The sequence below is a fragment of the Lactuca virosa genome, chromosome 4 (genome assembly GCF_052849685.1).
Source record: "Lactuca virosa cultivar CGN04683 chromosome 4, Lactuca_virosa_CGN04683_v6, whole genome shotgun sequence".
Lineage (NCBI taxonomy): Eukaryota > Viridiplantae > Streptophyta > Magnoliopsida > Asterales > Asteraceae > Lactuca > Lactuca virosa.
In genome coordinates, this window is record NC_136429.1 from 56,910,271 (window position 1) to 56,929,050 (window position 18,780).

Sequence of the window (18,780 nt, forward strand, 5' to 3'; positions counted from 1 at the left end):
AGAAGAAAAACACCATACTTGAGTAGTCCCTTAAAATATTTTGGCACATCCCATTATTTCTAGATTGATATTAGAAAGAGAAAGAGAAACTGTACCCGCTCATGAATTTCCTAACAGATCATGCCACACACCAATAACATATAAAATTGACACATTATTGACGATGGATTAGGTTTAGTTAGCAACTACCATGAAATATGAAACCATGTCAGAAAGTGCACTTGTAGTAGAATACACAAGGTTGTAGAACTCGTTACTCGGTACTTGCTCGGCCGACTACCGAGTAGCGAGTAGTCGAGAGTACTCGGGGAGTACTCGGATTCGGTAATTCATGTAGAAACATTTTTAGGAAAATTATATATGTCAAAAATACAAGTTAAAATCATAATTTGATTGAAATATATAACATTTTTAGGAATACATAAAAACTGAAATACACACAATTGTCTCACTTCGTGAATAATTATTGAAAATTTAAGATATATATGTAGTAATAATCATATGTGTGTGTTGAATAATAAATCATTAAGTGTATTATACATATTAATCTTGAAATTCTTGATTTTTATTTCTCTTTTTATGACAATTTTGACCATTTGACCAAGTTGGCCGAGTTTGATTTTTTTGACCGAGTAAGCCCGAGTAAGACCAAGTAATACCGAGTAGGACCGAGTTAGAAAGATGTTGACCGAGTTTTGACCTAGGTTGACCAATTTTTGACCGAGTTTGACTTAATCCGATTTTTTTTGTCGAGTTCACATAACTCGCCTCGGTGGAGGGTCGATTCCGAGTACTCGGCCGAGTTTTGCAACACTGAGCATACATATGGACATCCTCACCTGGAAAATGTCATCACCAAGCAAAAGAAGACCATCAAAATGTGCATTTGCCTAAACCCATACCAAATATACCTGATTGCTATCTTTTCTATAAAAAAAGAATGAAAAAAACAAGTGTTTAAACAGAAAATAAAGCATAAGCCATCCCTAATCATCATCAAATAAGCCTTTTATGCAACTACATATGCGCCAATGTATCACAACCGAGTTAGTTCTATGTTAATTAGTTCTTGTTGTTATAAAATAAAGAACTTAATGATGCTACTTTGGTTAAAGTGATGTCACTTTGGTACAAAGGAGTGTAACTTCAAGTTTATTCCTACAGAAATCTTTAAACATGAATAACATAAGCAAAATAAACCAAAAAAATGAACATCAAAAATAGAAAAATTAGAACTTTATTAATGGATAGGATAAATTCAAAAATTCATGTCAGCTTTTGATTATATTATAATTTCATGTCAACTTTTGATTTATATTATAAACCAAAAACAATTTCCAAATTAGCAGTTAATATGGATATGGGCACATTGTTGTTCAAATGGCATACATGACTTTTTAAATGAAGTTGGTTGTATGTAAAAAAAAATGCTTGTTCTTTATGCGATTATGCTGTAATTAAACTATATATGAATATAAAAACCTCACCGAGTTGACTAAATTGATCGTTAAAATGGCAGATGATGTAGTAGTTGGAACTGATTAAGCAATAGGGATAATGACTTAGGAGGGTAATAACGTTTCCTGTTTATCCATTTTAGGTCCCTAACGTATTTTTTGTGCGTATTACACCATTAAGGTTATTATAACCGTTTACAAATAGTCCTTTTAACAGGAAGAAACCGGTAAAAGAGATTATTTCTAAACGGTTATAACAACCTTAATAGTGTAATACACACAAAAAATACGTTAGGGACCTAATATGGACAAACGGGAAACGTTATTACCCTCCTAAGTCATTATCCCCGTATGAAACTATAAACCCTTATAGTAAATTTTTACTTTTTAAATAAGAAACTTGTAGGTCTTGGGGTTGGTAGTTTGGATGCTTTTAACCTCGACCTTCTTTATAAATGAAAGTGGCGGTTTCTTAATGACAAGGGAGCTCTTTGGGTTAAAATTGTCAAATTTTGTCATGGGGAAGGTGGTGGTTTTTCGGACGATTCCAGAATAGGAACTGGAGGGGGTGTTTGGCAAAAGATTGTAGGATCCATTAATCATCTCCATGAGAATAGTTGTATTCCTTCTAATTCCAAGTATAGTGTGGTGGGGGAAGAGACTCAAACGAGGTTCTAGAAGGATGTTTGGTGCTTGGATATTCCTCTTAGGGAGCATTTGTTGTTGTGTGTCATAATTCTCAAGAAAGTGTGAAGCATTTGTTGCTGCAGTTTTCGGTTGCTGATCAGGTTTGGAGCCGTGTTGGGCAGTGGCTTCATTTGGACCTTCCAGTGTTTTCATTTATCCGTGATGTGGTGGATTGGGTGGATTCTAGACCGACGGTTCATATGGAACGCCCGATTGTTGAGTCGGTGTTCATGATGTTGTGGTTACAAAATCCAATCCAAACCTTCGTACTTTTTATTCTTTTTAATTTCAACAACTTTATATGAAATACACATATAAAAATAAATACTAAAAATCTTAAAAATATATATTCAAAATAATAAATACTAAAAATCTTAGGAGGGTAATAACATTTTCTGTTTGTCCATTTTAGGTCCCTACGTATTTTTTGTGCGTATTACACCATTAAGGTTATTCTAACCGTTCACAAATAGTCCTTTTAACAGGAAGAAACCGGTAAAAGGGATTATTTCTAAACGGTTATAACAACCTTAATGGTGTAATACACATAAAAAATATGTTAGAGACCTAATATGGACAAACGGGAAACGTTATTACCCTCCTAAGTCATTATCCCTAAGCAATATTCCCCCTTCATCTTGTCGACAAAGAGCTTCATATAGATGAACAATCAATAAAGCTTAAAATTAAGACCATATAACAACAAAAACGCAGCATGGGAAAAAGATGGTGCCTTAATTTGGCTTATTTCACCTTTTTGAAGACGAATTCACTCTTTTTATCCACCATACTTCATGAGATGCCATACATTGTTGGTTCCCTGCAAAAAAACGAAGAGGTTGGGATGAGTGTATGAGACAGGAAAAAGAAATAGATGTGGCTTGTTTCTAGATTTGGGGGTTTTAGCAGCTATGGTTTTTTGGTGGTGCAGCGATAGACGATTATATTTAGTGTTTTTTAAGGAGGGAGAAAAAGAAAGACGGTGGTTATGAAAAAAAGGCAAATTCAACATCGAGATTAAGTTTACATGGGTAGAAATGAGGAGTAATCTTTGTGTGCAAGTTAGAAGCGTATCTTTGAAGCTCTATGCTTTCTTGCGTTGCCCCCAAAAGTTTCAGAAAAAAAGATGAGGCGAAGATTGTGGTTTAGGGAGGGATTGACAGAAACTGGAGGTGATGTCGACTGAGATCGTGGCGGCAGGTAGTAACTCCGACAACTTGTAGTGACGTCCGTGGTGGCGGTAATGATAGTAGGTAGCGAGAGGGAGAGAATGGGGATTATAGAGATAAGATGCGAGGAGGGAGATTTTATATGAAGTGTATTTTCTGTTGTTGATAGATTCAAGTAGCAAGATATAAGGAATTACCTTATTCAAAATAGTCGGATATGAAGGAATTGACCGATTCAAATGTGAAGATAAAAAGATATAAAAGGTAAAAAAGGGAAAGATAACGAGCCAAGTCGAATAAGATATCTTTGCATTAGTTATTTTCACTTTTAGTTTAAACGTTTGTACGATTTAAATTATAATATTATTATATTCATGGGTTGTTGTACTTTTAGCTTTACGGTTTAGACGTCTTAAATATATTTTTAGAATTAGTAAGGTTTGTATAATAATATAGTAAGATATAAATAACATATATAAATATAATGGCTAGAGTGTGCGAAAAAAAGATAGATTTAAAAGCATTTAAAACTTTATATCGTGACGACTGTATTGATATTGAATGATGAATAGTATGGTACATATTTGTAAAATATAAATTTAAATAAACAAGATCAACTCGACGTTTTTTATATTCGTTTTTTTTAAGTTACATTTGATAGATTAATAATATCAATTATTGTATTTTTCATATTAAAAATTGATTGTTTTTGTACTGTATGTTATTTTTTTATTTTTTTGGTTTTACGGAATACTCAATTTATTGTAGCCTGTAACAATACAGAAGAAACATGATGATACATATTTAAAAATAGACATTATGATTACTAAATTATTAGATAAATAGACATCACCTGCATATTTTGGACAAAAGAAACAAGCATAAAATCTTAGGCTATATGGAGTGGTTTAAAATATGTTTACATTAGATAAATAGATACCACCTCAACTACACATAAGTTTCACTAAATCCTCACTAACCTTAAGAAACACCTTCCATTTTATATGACCGGTTTTATATATATAAATGAAAAAGCTGCAAAAATGATACTTGTAGTATGCATTTTTTCGGGTTTTGATACAAATCTCGACATTTTTGAATTGATGGTTATTTTGAGCTAGTTTCATTGCGTATTTAGTCACTCCGAATATTGAAATGACTGTAATACTTTATTTTCCATTTTTCTTTAGTTTTGTTAAAATCTAATTCTTGTTTATTTATTTTATTAATTAAAAAATAGGGTAAATTACACAATTCGTCCCTCGTGCACATGCCAGAAAGCGTGTTTAGTCCCTATTTTCAAAAATTAACTCGGACCGTCCCTCATTCGTTTAAAACTTGCAGGTTTCGTCCCTCTGGACATAAAAAGACCATTTTGCCCTTATTTATTTCTTTTTTAATTTTCTTTTTATCTGTTTATTATTTTTAGATTAAAAAAAAGAAAAAACAATAAATAAACATACATGAACCCACCCCTCCCTGCTCCCCCCTCCTACGTATTCCTCTACCTTTGTCCCCCATTCTCAGCTACTCCCAAAGTCGGCGAAGCCCCATCAGCCCCACCTTCACCTTCACCCAAATGTGATAAACCAAAATCGGACCAGTCGATCTTCATCCTCCTCCAATCGCCTCTATCAAACCCTAGAACTCAAGAAGGAACTGTACATGGAATCATCAACAGCACCACCATTGCCGTTGGAATCATCAACAACACCATAATCACTACCACCATCTCATATCTCCACTCAACCCTAAGTAGCCTCTCGTTTTAACTGTTCTTAATTTGCAGCAAATTAGAAGATCGAAAAGAGAGAAGTAAGTTGCGATTTATCGTTTCCCCAATTGCATTTCTACTTCTTTGAATTTAATCGATCATCTTTCTCACTCTGTGTCATAGACTGGCAACACCTCCTGCAATCACCACCAGTCATTACTCAAACCTCAAAAAATGAAACCTGAACCTGCAAATGAAACCAAACTAAACCCTAAACTTATAAATCGAAGATGATGGAGATTCAGATCGCAGAAGCGGGTTCAGAAACTGGGGGATAGAGATGGTTGGCTTCGAGGGTAATATAAGGCAGGTGGTAGTTGTTGTTTGGAGTCAATGAACTGATGATGTTCGAATGGTGCAGGTTGTACGAAGGTGGTTCCGACTGTGGTGGGTTTTCCAATTTTGAAGGTATGGTTTAAATTGGGTGTTGGTTGCGGTTTGTGATGATGAAAAGGGGTGCAACAAGGGTGTTCCGATGGTGATGTAACCCGACAAAGGAGGAGGTAGGAAGCTGGTGGTGGGTTTTAAGGTGTTATAAGGTACATGTTTGACGAAGAATGGTTGAATTGGGAAGTTGGCGATGGATGTATGGTGTTTGAGAGATGCAGATGGTGTTCATCCGATGATTTGTTGGGGTGGGGGCATGAAATGGGGCCATATTGTTTTTTCTTTTATTTTAAATTAAAAAATAATAATTATAACATTAAATTAAATGGTAAAGAAATATAAAAGGGCATAATAGTCATTTTAGGTCTCGCAAGGGATGTAGCTCGCAAATTAAAACTAATGAGGGATGTAGCGTGCAACTATTAACCAAACGAGGGACGTTCCGAGTTAATTTTTGAAAATAGGGACTAAACACGCTTTCGGGCATGTGCACGAGTAGGGGTGACAATTGTTGACACGACACGACAAAAATACACGACACGAAACGAAATTGGGACGAAACTGAAATTCGAATTCGTGTTCGTGTTGTGTTCGTGTCAAGTGTAAAAAACACGATGTCGTGTCGTGTTCGTGTTCAAAATTCGACACGATATTGACACAATTTAACATTTATTTGTCGTGTTTTTCGTGTTTCTCGTGTTATGTATGATTAAATATTAATTAAAAACACTACTTATTATATTATGTTATTTTTGTCGTGTCGTGTCGTGTTTGTCGTTTTTTAATTGGTTCGTTTTCGTTTTAGTTAGAAAAAACACGACATCGTGTCGTGTCGTGTTCGTGTTACATAAAACATTATCGTGTCGTGTCAGACAAAAACACGACACGTTGGCCCGATTTGCCACCCCTATGCACGAGGGACGAATGGTGTAATTTACCCTAAAAAATAAGAGGTGCCCACCTCTTCTTTCTCTCTCTCTATCTCTCTTGCTTTTCTCTTTCTCTTCCTGATTTGACACACACACTGATGAACTAGATGAAGATTTGGGGATGAATTAAATGACGATCTTAGGTACAGATTCAACACAGACGAACACCTCTCTCTCTCACACACACACATTTGCGATATGGCGTCCAGTGTAGACCGTTTGGAGGTAGCTTTCTTCGATGTGGAAACAACTATCCCAACCCGACCAGGAGAGGCGCATGCAATTTTGGAATTTGGGTCGATTTTAGTTTGCCCTAAGAAGCCGATTGAGTTCGAGAGATTCGATACACTAGTTAGACCACACAATATCTATCTAATTTCCTCCTCCTTCGTTCACTCCAATGGAATCACCATCGACGCTGTTGTCTCCGCCTCGTCCTTCTCGGATATCGCAGATAGGGTTTACGACATTTTACATGGTAAAACTGATATCCCCAATTTCCCTTTATACTATAGACGTATCTTGTAAAAGTGTTTACTAAATTATGAATAGAATCGATGGGTTGTTTAAGAGGAAGAGTATGGGCGGGTTACAATATATTGAGGTTTGATTGTTTGAGGTTAAGAGAGGCGTATGTGCAGATTAATAGGCCGCCGCCGGACCGAAAGAAATCATTGATTCAGTGGCTTTGTTGACAAAAAGATTTGGAAGGAGAGTCGGTCACAAAGAGGTTTGCGAGGAGAGTTAGGTGCTGTTTGTTTTTTCTGAGACAAAATGTCTTGCAGTCTGCGGATCACATCTGTAGATCTCTGTAGTAGAAGAGGTGGACCAAACGTCTGCAGTCTGAAAATAGAAGACTGTTTGTTTTTTTAACATCTGCGGGATACTAAAATAAACTGAAATCTAAATAAACTGATTTTTTTAAACTTCATTATGACTTTGTTATAAATAATTAACGAATTTAGATCAACTTTTATATATTATTTTATAAAAAATAAAAATAAAAATAATATGAATTAACGTATATATTTGATAAAAACCAACAACTCTGGTTGCAAAGTTATAACTAAACATTATAATTAGTGATCAAAGAATTTTATACATAAATTGATGGAAATAAACTTCAATTTTTTCAATTAAATCCATTAAAAACGTACCATAATATTTTCTCGAGAAATTGACGATACTGTATTAAATAATGTTTTACAAAATTTTGCAAAAAAATATAAGAATATATTATGATTTTTTTTTCATATTTATATAAACAACTTCAACGACTATTATTGTAATAAATCTTTATTTATAAATTTGTCAAAAAATATCATGTTTGTATCGTTGAACGTTTTTTTTTAAGTTTTGTAATTTTTTTTTTCAAATTGTTTATCATTAATAAAGTTGGAAAAAATATAAATTAAAAAAAACTTAAAAAAAATAAAGATATATATATATTTTTTTAGGCTAGAAGATGTATGAAGATGTTAGAAGACTCTGGTCTACATCTGCGCCAAGAAGAGGACACGCAGACATTTTTAGGCCTGCAGTCTTCAAAAAAACAAACAGTCTGCGAAGGTTAATGTCTGCGCGTGGTCTGTGCGGCGCAGACAGAAGAGACCACGCAGATTTGCAGACAAAAAACAAACACTACCTTAATAATCTATTCATTTCGTCTCTCCCACCCAACGTCGGTAAGGTCAATATTTTAGGGTCCATTCCTGATTGGATTTCTGGGCTGAGCTCTTTAAATCTGTGGTGTTAAGCCGGAACTTTTTTTCTGGACTAATTTCACCATCCATTAGAGGATTCTATTTTTCAACCACTGTAATTGGTTACGTGTCTTTTGATGAAATCTCCTAAGGTGTGATATTTCTTGATAAATCGTTGGTGGTATGCATCTGTACTTCTGTATTAATTTTTTTTTTAGTTTTAAGAATTGTGATGTGTGTGTATTTTCATACGTGAGTAGATGATGAGAGTGAGAGAGAGCGAGAGCGTCATATATATTACTAGGTTATAACCCGTGTAGTACACGGTTGACCAAGTAAAAAAATATTAAAATTTAAAAAGTGTAAAATATAGTTAGATTTTTGTCCATAATTGTATAATCATTAATTTAGATCCACACCGGAAAGAATAACACTTTAATTTTTGTTTAAATGCAATAAATGGGATAAATTGAAAATATACCGATATAATAAACATAAGTATTGTACTTTGATAATCATTGGTATAACCTTAAAGGCTTTTGTTTATTTTCCACATAAAGACAAATAAACTAATACAAATCAACTAATAGACACATTTCATAGTCAAAGATACCATTTTTTCTGTCAAAAAGAGGAAAATTATGGCTAAGAAAGCTACATTGGAAGAGTAAAAGTCATTGAATTCAAAATTAAATGGTTAAATGATTAAAAGTCAAAAAACATATATGAAATTTTAATAAGTTATTGAAATATTTTTTACAAAAAAAAAAAAAATAGTAACAAAAACCAATGTATGTTGTGGTAAAAAAATAAAAATACGTTGTTATTATAGGTTAAAAACGAAAATAGATTGTTATTGTGGGTAAAGAAATAAAAGTATGTTGCTATATTGACCAAATCATTATGTGACAAAGGGAAATTCCATAAAGGAAATTATAGGTTCCTTGAAATACAATAATAACATAAATAAAAATATGGCAACAAAGAACTGAAAATCACCATTATATGCAAAATTAAAATGTAAACGCTTAAAATTAGATTTCAAGCTAAAACTTAAAAATTTTAAAATTTCATACTTTCTAAATAATTGACCAAATCACATAGTATTTTAAAATTTCTCCTAAGGTGTGATATTTCTTGATAAATCGTTGGTGGTATGCATCTGTACTTCTGTATTAATTTTTTTTTAATTTTAAGAATTGTGATGTGTGTGTTTTTTCATACGTGAGTAGAGAGAGAGAGCCATATATATTATTATTAATATTTTAAAATAAATAGAAAAGAACATAAAAAAATATTAGAGGGCAATTTAGTCTTTTTAGTGTTCCGAGGGACCAAAAACACATAAAACTAACTCAAAATGACCACTAATCCAAAAAAGTTGGGGTTGGGACCAAAACTCGAAAAAAATGCATACTACATGGACCATTTTTGCAATTTTGTCTGCATAAATACTATGTGAATCCTCGCCCGTTGCGCGAGATTATAATTATATAAATAAAATAATAACTTTTAACAAATTATGATTGAATATTTATACCTACAACAAGGGCTAAAGGACCCGGTTAAATAGGTTAAAGAACCTGGTTTTGCAACCAGGTTTGATACCGGCGAGTCTTATGCAGAATTCATAATAGAACCCGGTTTTAAACCGTGTCCTTTTATGACGAAAAGAGCCCGGTTTTCATTCATATAATTGGGGCATATGACACCTTTTGTGCCAAAATATATATAGGTTCAATATAAACAATTGGGTCGTATAAGAGTTTTAGCCTCTTTTTCATATGAGACTTAGAGCCTGGTTCCTAGATAAGCAATCTACTCCTTTTAGCACTTCGATTGTTTTATAAAAATAACAACACAATAGTTCTTGACTATCAATTCATGACAAAGGGTGTATAAATAAACAACTTTTGTTATGTGGACATGCTAAATAACAAACCATAATAGCCATCGATAAAAACATAATCAAACAAAGACATATGTCCGAGTAAGAAAAGAAATTATGGATTTGGTAATTTCATACATCATACAACTTGCATGAAAATTAAAAAAAGAACATATATCGTCACTATAACGTTCCAAAAATCATAGTAATATTTTTCATTTTTAAAAAGGGGATAAACTATTTTCCATAAAACATAAGTTAATAGAATAATTTTTCACAACCATATTATCAAATCAGAGTATCAAACATAATATCTCTAAAAAACATATCAACAAATGGATAAGGTGTACAGTCAAGCCTTCTCCTTCCCCCGATCCTTTGAAGTACATGAAACATTTAAATCCACAACTGTAACTCAAAGCTTAGTGAGTTCCCTAAAATACCCCACAGAACAATACACATACAATGTATGCATACATGAGCCTTCAGTCTGACTGGACCGCTCTCCTCAGCCCACAACATATAGTTGGACCGCTCTCCTAAGCCTACAACACTGGGGTGGACCACTCACTTTGGACCTACAGTATCAACTAGACCGCCCGAGTATCTTGGCCTACAACACAAAGTAGGACCGCCTCAACCCAACCACAATATCTCGACATATGCAAACAGACAAACAATAACCAACAAACACAGCTAATCATAACTGGTATACCAAACTAACAGATCACTACAACATAACAACATCTTACATACACGGATACATACTACAATACAAAGCATAGTGAGAAAACTCACCTTGCAGTCTACCAACCAATCAACACAGCTCAAACGAAGGAATTGATAAAATCTTTCAAAGGAAAACGATTTTTCTAAAAACGTTTTACAAAGAAAAGGGGCGTGATGCATGCATTCAGCCGAGCTCAAGTAAGTGATTCCCAAAATACCCATACATGTTGATATGTTATATGTGTTATAGTATGATATGCATGTTAGAAGTTGCATGCTAGGATGCCTGCTTAGGAGAGATTCCTTTATGCCTATTATGAGAACTGAAATTAATGCACGATAGTGAGTAGGCTAAGGATCTTCAGGAATTGCGAGTTAGGATTGCCTGATTTTGATGATGCCTTTTTGCTTGTTAGTTTCGATGCTCGAATGATGTTTGCTTTGTGCGAAATGGAATCTAAATTGATGTTAGCTATTTATTAAGTGGATACGTTAAGTTGCATGCCACGAAGATTGAACAGTTTTAGCATGAAAGAATTGGCTCTATTGTGCAACTTTTGTCTGAGTCCAACCGTTCTGGTGCTGGGTCTTTCAGTCGAAGAACTGTTTAATTTCTGTTGCATGCAATTGTATTCGTGAGGTATATGGTCGACATTGGTGAAAGTTCTTTCACAGTTGATAGCAGAGAGAGAGAGAGAGAGAGAGAGAGAGGAATCCTAGGAGAGCCTATGAAGTATTTTAGTATAATAAGTGTGTCGTTTAGCGAGATTTGTGGGTCCCGTTATAAGGGAGTGACTTAGAAGATTCAGGATGATTCTTGAGGAAAGTACGGATATGCGTGGAAGGTAGTATTGGGCCCGTACTACTGGAAGCACATGATCCGTACTCGAATCGAGGAAAATCACGAGGATTCTAAGGAGTTGGTTGAGGGTAGATAACATGGTTTGACACCATGATTCATTGCAATGCGTTTCCGTCTTTATCGGTCTATTGGTTATGGTTGTTTAGGATGACAGATGATTTCACATATTGACCAAAACCTTGAACTAAATCTAGAACGAAGTATTCTAACTTACGACAACATATTCATAGTTCAACGATTTATTTAGGATAAACTGATGAATGAGGAATAGATTGGACATTTCAAGGTGTATTGAATTGTCAAAGAATTTGTGTTGATTGTTTAGTTGACTTTCGGGTGAGTCTTCTCAATATACTATGTAGGATGCTAGTTGTCTTTGTGATACTCGCATGGAAGACCATGGGGGTAGCCCATGACATTTGTATGTAAGACCATGGGGGTAGCTCATGACATTTGTATGTAAGGCCATGGGGGTAGACAATGACACTTGTATGTAAGACCATGGGGGAGCCCATGATACTTGTATGTAAGACCATGGAGGTAGTCTATGACAATGTATGTATCGTATGTGGTATTTTGGGGAACTCACTAAGTTTTGTGCTTACGGTTTATGTTTAAAATGTTTTCAAGTACTTCTGGTTCCAAAGGGAAGGGTCCGGCTTAATCGCATTGCATCCCCTGAAGATTTATCCCGCATTGACTATTTATGGTTTTATTCTGATGTTTTGAGAATACTTTTACTCTTATTGTCTTTTGGAACAAATGACTGAATGACTTTGGTTGATTAAAAATGAAATTTTTATTTAGTATTTTTGGGATGTTACAGAGCTAAGACAAATGACAATGGGAGATCGATTAATCAATGAATTATATATATGAGAAGATGAAGGTGACCGCATACTTGCTAGGTAATATCGGTAATGCGGTTTCGGAACGTATTCTTGTCACATATTTTCTAAACGGGTTAAACCCAAAATATGACCATATTGTTGTTGTGATTCGCCACATAATAATTTATGTTTTAGAAAATAATATAATTTGTATATTGTATAATTTTTATAATATAAATTGGTGTGTATGAAAAAAAAAGTTATTGTGTACATATATGCTCCCTAAATCCATCATCGCTATGAACCGCGTAGCGATGACATAGAAGTAAGAGTGTCCAGTGTTCATCACATCGACCAAATATTCCGATCGTTTGTGTTATCTAATAAGTCATGTAAAGGCTAAACACATAATATTTTATAATAAGTAATAATATTCATTAAACAACTATCATGGAAAAAATTAGATTTTATGTTTGAACTGGTGTAATTAGTGCAGGCTCATGTTTTCAATGATATAAAACTGAACTTCAAGTCGATATGTGAATAAATGTTGAAACTCTGGATTATTCAAATAAAGTTTTGATTTTCAAGATATTCATGCAGCAGAATAACATATTTTAAATTTCAATATAAAATGTATTTTACATTTAATTCTTACGATGAGTTGGAGGCTATTTGTGAAACAACCTTTATTTAAATCGTGGAAAAAATAAAAGTTGAAGTGGATTAGTTAGATATTTTTTACAATAAATATTTTTCTGTGGAAGTTAAGTGCAATATACGATTTTCAATTTATTTCGGTCGACGACCTATTTGAGATTTGTCATTTTGTTTAAGTAGAGATGAAGTATATAAAATGGAGATGACTTTTCCTATATTAATAAAAGAATAGTTTTAGGTTGAAGGTGTCATTTTATTATGTATATTTATTGTTTGTTACATGACATTCTCTTAGAGCTCCTGAATATAATCATATCCCATAAAATTAACTAATATTTAATTTTATATTCAAAATTTTATATTACACTCAAAGATTTTTGAAAATTATTTATATCATAGTCAATAAATCCGGAAACTATTATTATCAAAATTAAATTTGAAATCATACCCGTTTTTTTAATTTATAACAAATAGTTCGTACATTAATAGAACCAACTAAAATTTACAAAATAAAAAAAATAAAAATCCCAAAACAATCGCATAAATGAAAAGAATTTACATGTGAAACAAAATATGGTTAATATATTTTAAGGGTAATAAATTTATTCGGTGTATACATTTAGTTTTTAAATAATATCTTATCTGTAAATATCGTTTTGTATTTTATTAATATTTGTCTAACTATTTTAATTGTTCTTTAATCAATTAATTTTAACCCACAAGATATAACCTAGTATAAAATAAAATATGCACTTTTGGTACACATATAAATGATAAATTTACGTGATCATAAACTATAACTAACTATCTTTACCTAGAATTCTCAACTACTCAAACTTTTTTGGTTTAAAATTCATTACGTCGGTTGGAGCATCATCCACCATGCAATCCCAATATAATACGTGATTGGCACAACCACATTAACCTTAATTCAAGTTTAATATCTCGAGAGGCAGAGATGGAGAAGACTACCCTTTGGGCTCTTTATATCTTTCTTTTCTCTTCAAGCTTTCTAGGCCAAATCCATGCAGGTGACAAACAAACACACGCTCTTAACCATCTTTACACAACTAAATGGTCTCGTAATTTAGCTATTGAAAACAGCCATTTCGACTCGGTTGAAGACCTGAACAAAGGTATCATTGTTAATTCTTCCTCATGAGAATGAAAAATTTGTTGCTTTATAATTGTTGTAAGTCGAAAGCAAACCGGCAAACCAACTAGAACCAGAGCTGATACTCGTATTATACACAATGTCAGGGTACTTAAAATAAAGTCGATCGGTTCTTGTTTCCCACGAGTTGAGTTCAGTGGCGGTCCTAGAGTGGGGGCGGCTGCCCCACAACAAAAAAAATTAATTAAAAAGGAAGTTTTTTTAAAAAAAATATTATATTTTAACCCTTCAAAACTATAAGTTTTGACTCTTCAAAAATATTTGCCCCCATAACGTTATAAAAAAATATTTGCCCCCTCTTTAGAAAATTCTTCGGTCCGCCCCTGGTTGAGTTACTCTTAGTTAACAGCCAAAAAATGAACCGGGAAAGTAAGTCACACCTGAGTATTTTTTACCTCGTCTTTTCTCGTTAATAAGGTTGCAAGTTTCTGGTCATTTTGAAATTCCACTAGAGATTTTGTGGCTTCTACCTTATGATTCGCTCGCAAACTATGCCAGGGTCAACAAATTAATTTGATATTGCAATCTTCCGATTAGGGTTGTGCCTTATCAGACTTAACCATAGTAGCATCATCTTCAACATGCATATCCTATTGGTGTTAATCCAAACTAAGTCAAAATCAGGTGATTGTTTTTAGGGGTATTTTAGTCCTTTTTGTAATTTCCTTTATTTCTTTAGGAGTTTGATTCAGTAAACGCCATGTTGGCATTAGCTTTGTTAGTGGGTAGAAGTTCCTGCTTCATCGGATAGTTTTTACTTTTTAGCTATTTATTAGCTTCTTCTGTTGCTATTTTAAAATAAGAGAATAACTAGAAAATTGCCCAAAAATTGCTCTGTTTCTTTCCTCTGTTTTGAAGCTGCGTTTTTGGTAATTAGTTTAGAGAAATTAAATATCTTCCTACTTTTCTTCCTACTTATCCTCCTACTCATTTGAAATGATGACAAATGTATTAAAATATAATTAATATTATTCAAATATGACACTTGTCACTGTTTCAAATGGGTAGAAATATAAGTAGGAGTAATGATAGGAGGATATTTAATTTCTCGTTAGTTTATGGAGGAGCACGTAATATCGATGATATAACTTCAAATTCAGTTCAGAATCTACACAAGTTATTGGTCCAAAATAGACATCTAGTTATTTTTTTTTCCAACAATCTCTCATATCTTTGGAAGTTAAGCAATAAGAGTTATTAATTGTTGAAATAAAATTTAACTATTAAATCATGCATATATATGATAGGCATGTTTTCTCTTTTTAGCCTTTCCTTGTGAAATACATATATTATACTAATTGTCCGAGAGACTCAACATCCCTGAATTGTTATGACATTTGTGTAGATAATGAACATATTTCACTTAAGATTCAGTTAGTAAAATATAACAGGTAATTGTACGAAAGAACAAAATTAAAGAATTGTTGTTGAGGCTTGTGTTAACATAGTGTCCTTAAAACAAATTCGCCCTATGGGTGTTTGTTTCCCATGATACAACAACGAAAAACGATTCTTCAAGATCGCCCGAACCTTCTCACATTGGTTGCAGGAGGAAGAAGCAGAAGTAGAATAAAAAAAAAGGAGGAGACGATTGGATCATCTGGTGTAATCTAATCAGTCAAGGAGATGCTCTAATGTTATTGAACATCAAAACATAATAGTCAGTTAAAGAAGATAATTAATCAATAAATCAAAACGGATATCAATTATTAATAACCTTTAATTTGTTGCAAATTTGGTCGACCAGTGGTGCATTCGTACCTGCAGGACGCACGCACACTCGCACACAAGTTCCATGAACCCAAACAAACTAACTCGCATTTGCATCCCATGCATGGGCAAAAGAGAGTCTCTGGTTCTATAAGTCTTACATGATTAAAACCCCTTATAGTTATATACCCATTTCGTTTTCTTCTCTCACCTATGTGAGATGGAACAAAACTCAATTAACTCATTTTTAATCTCTTTTAACTACCTCATTTTGACATGTAATTTCTCATTCATTTTTAATCTATTTTGGACTTGTGATATATAAAAACGAATGTATCACAGAGGAGAACATAAACACATAACCATTTCTCCATTTTGATTACATTTAGAGTTCCAAATTCATGCTCAAAAATGGGGTTTTCCCCATTTTTGGAAATTGGTAAAACCAATTTTCCAACCGTTTCTTCCTAATGAGTTCTTGCTATTATGTTCGTGATAGCTAATGGACATCTTAATGTGCCTGCAAGATATTTTAGGAATTAAGCATGAGTATATCAAAGCAACCTCATTTCTCTCATATGGTGACGTTCTAAAATCATAATAAATATAAAAGCTTATCGTAATCATTGTTTATTACAAAGTGTTGGAGTTTTTTTGCACACATATGCTTTATATATGTAATTTGGTTGTCACTTTAAACCTAGATCTTGGAATTTGTACTTAATTAGGTAGGGTTTTTTACATTATCTTACTGTGTTGCAACTTTAGTCTCATTCATTTTGATGGCTTCACGACTAACTCTCAGTTTAACCACTTGGTTAACATAGTCATTTGGCTTCATATAGTCAAATAGACAACTCTTTAAGAGTTGGTATTAGTTTATGATATTTCTATGATAGATATGTTAATACCTCACGTTATACTGTAACTACAAAATTATATTTATATGGATTTGGTTGAGGACTAACACTTATAGATTTATCCAAAAAAAAAAACTTAGAATTAATATTATGGTAAATATGCTAAGTGGATTGGCTAAAGCTATCTAGTTAAAGCCGAAACTATCCTATACTAAATGGGTGTTTGGCAAAAAAGTTTATTGCTTATTAGCTTATTAGCTTATAAGCTAATAAGTAAGTGTGGGGTAACTTATGAAAAAATGACTTATTAGAGGTTCCCACCGGAATAAGCTATTTTTCATCCAAACACTTTTTTAACTTATAGCGGTGTGGAACCTCTAATAAGCTAATAAGTTGTTTTAACAAGCTTAGACCCCGTTTGATTTTGATCTAACTGAGTCAGGTCAGACAAAAATGTCTGACTCGCTCAACTCTATGTGTTTGATATGCTTGAGTTTTGCATCTGATTGGGTCACCAATGTCTTACTCGCTCATCACAAAAAACTTGCTGACTGAGAAAGTGTGAAATTGATTCCACTGTTGCCCTTGAACCAGCACCACTCTCACATCCTCCTTTTTCATAGCCATCAATTTAATCCCTGGAAATGAAAAAAGAAACATGAACAGAGGCAGCAAACGAGGTGGTCCGGTGGAGAATTAGCAAAAAGAAACACGAAAGGGCCAAAGGGGAAAGAAGGGTGGAGCAGATTGGGACCGGTGACGGCAGATCGGTCGATGGGGGCTGCTCCGACAGCTCCACTTGATTCTTCTTTCCTGGCCCGACAAAACACGAAGAGGCTATTGCCTCTTTCATCTCGCCGGAAATTTAGGGGCAAGAGGCTGTTGCCTCTTTGATGTCGCCGAAAAAAGAAAACAAGCACCACCAAGGAAATGAGTGTTTTATGTTTGGGTATATGGCTTGCCTCTTTGACTCTTTGAGGGCAATTGGGCAAAGAGGAAGAAAAAGAAAAAGAAAGAGAAAGAAAAGAAGAAGCAGTAAGAAAGAGAAAGAAAAGAAGAAGCAAATATGTGTACACGATTTTTTGGATATCAATTTAAGAAATAAGAAGGAAAATAAACAAAAGGTGTATACATCATCATCATTATTATTATTATTATTATTATTATTATTATTATTATAATAATAATAATAATAATAATAATTATTATTATTATTATTATTATATAGAGCATAAGGGTAAAATGGTCATTTTGTATTAGTCAGCATATTCAGTCAGATGTACAATCAAACAGCATGGTCGCTTACTCAGTCAGAATTTATTACTACTTTTCCCAGTCATGACTTTCTCAATCAACAACTATCAAACGACCCATTAGTCAAACACCCCCTAAGCATAACTAAAGACTAAATTAAAATATGTTATGCAAGATAATCGGTTACTATCCCTAAATACCGTATGCTCGTCCAGATGAAGATGGTTCATTGAAGATATTAGATCAATTCAAGATAAGGAAACATATCAAAATTGAAGAATGTTCCTTACTACTAGTAGATTCTAGTTTGAGAACATAAAGAATCATTCTAATTGACAAACTAGCTGAAGCTGAGAATATCAAATTCTGACATCGTTAATTGAATCAATTCTAAAGGACAAAAATGTGCATTGAAATATAAGTGAGTTGTACATTAATTATTGTCCTAAGGTGTCTTGTCAAAAACATATCAAAATATGAGAGTCATCCTTAAAAAGTATAAAAAGGCGACACGCCTTTTTGACAAAAGAAAAATATTCTTTTATTTATCATTCAACAAAAATTTCATATTTTATGCATTGAAAGGTTGTATTAAATGTTCTAAAATGATTAATGAATATTGGACATATATGTATTACTGCCAAGAGCATAAATTCAATTTTCATGTCTAAGAAATTTCAAACTTTATACTCAAGTAGAAATATTTT

The 18,780-nt window shown here is 33.3% G+C and overlaps 1 protein-coding gene across 1 annotated transcript in view; it reads left to right on the plus strand.

Moving 5' to 3' along the window:
* Positions 1-6,601: 6,601 nt before the first annotated feature.
* The window catches only part of LOC145104486 (serine carboxypeptidase-like 40), a 28,695-nt gene continuing 16,516 nt past the window's right edge, over positions 6,602-18,780 (plus strand). The window contains exons 1-2 of the mRNA XM_079041724.1: positions 6,602-6,881; positions 6,956-7,085. Coding sequence (XP_078897850.1) covers positions 6,602-6,881; positions 6,956-7,085 — 410 coding nt within the window. The remainder of the gene's footprint in view (positions 6,882-6,955; positions 7,086-18,780) is intronic.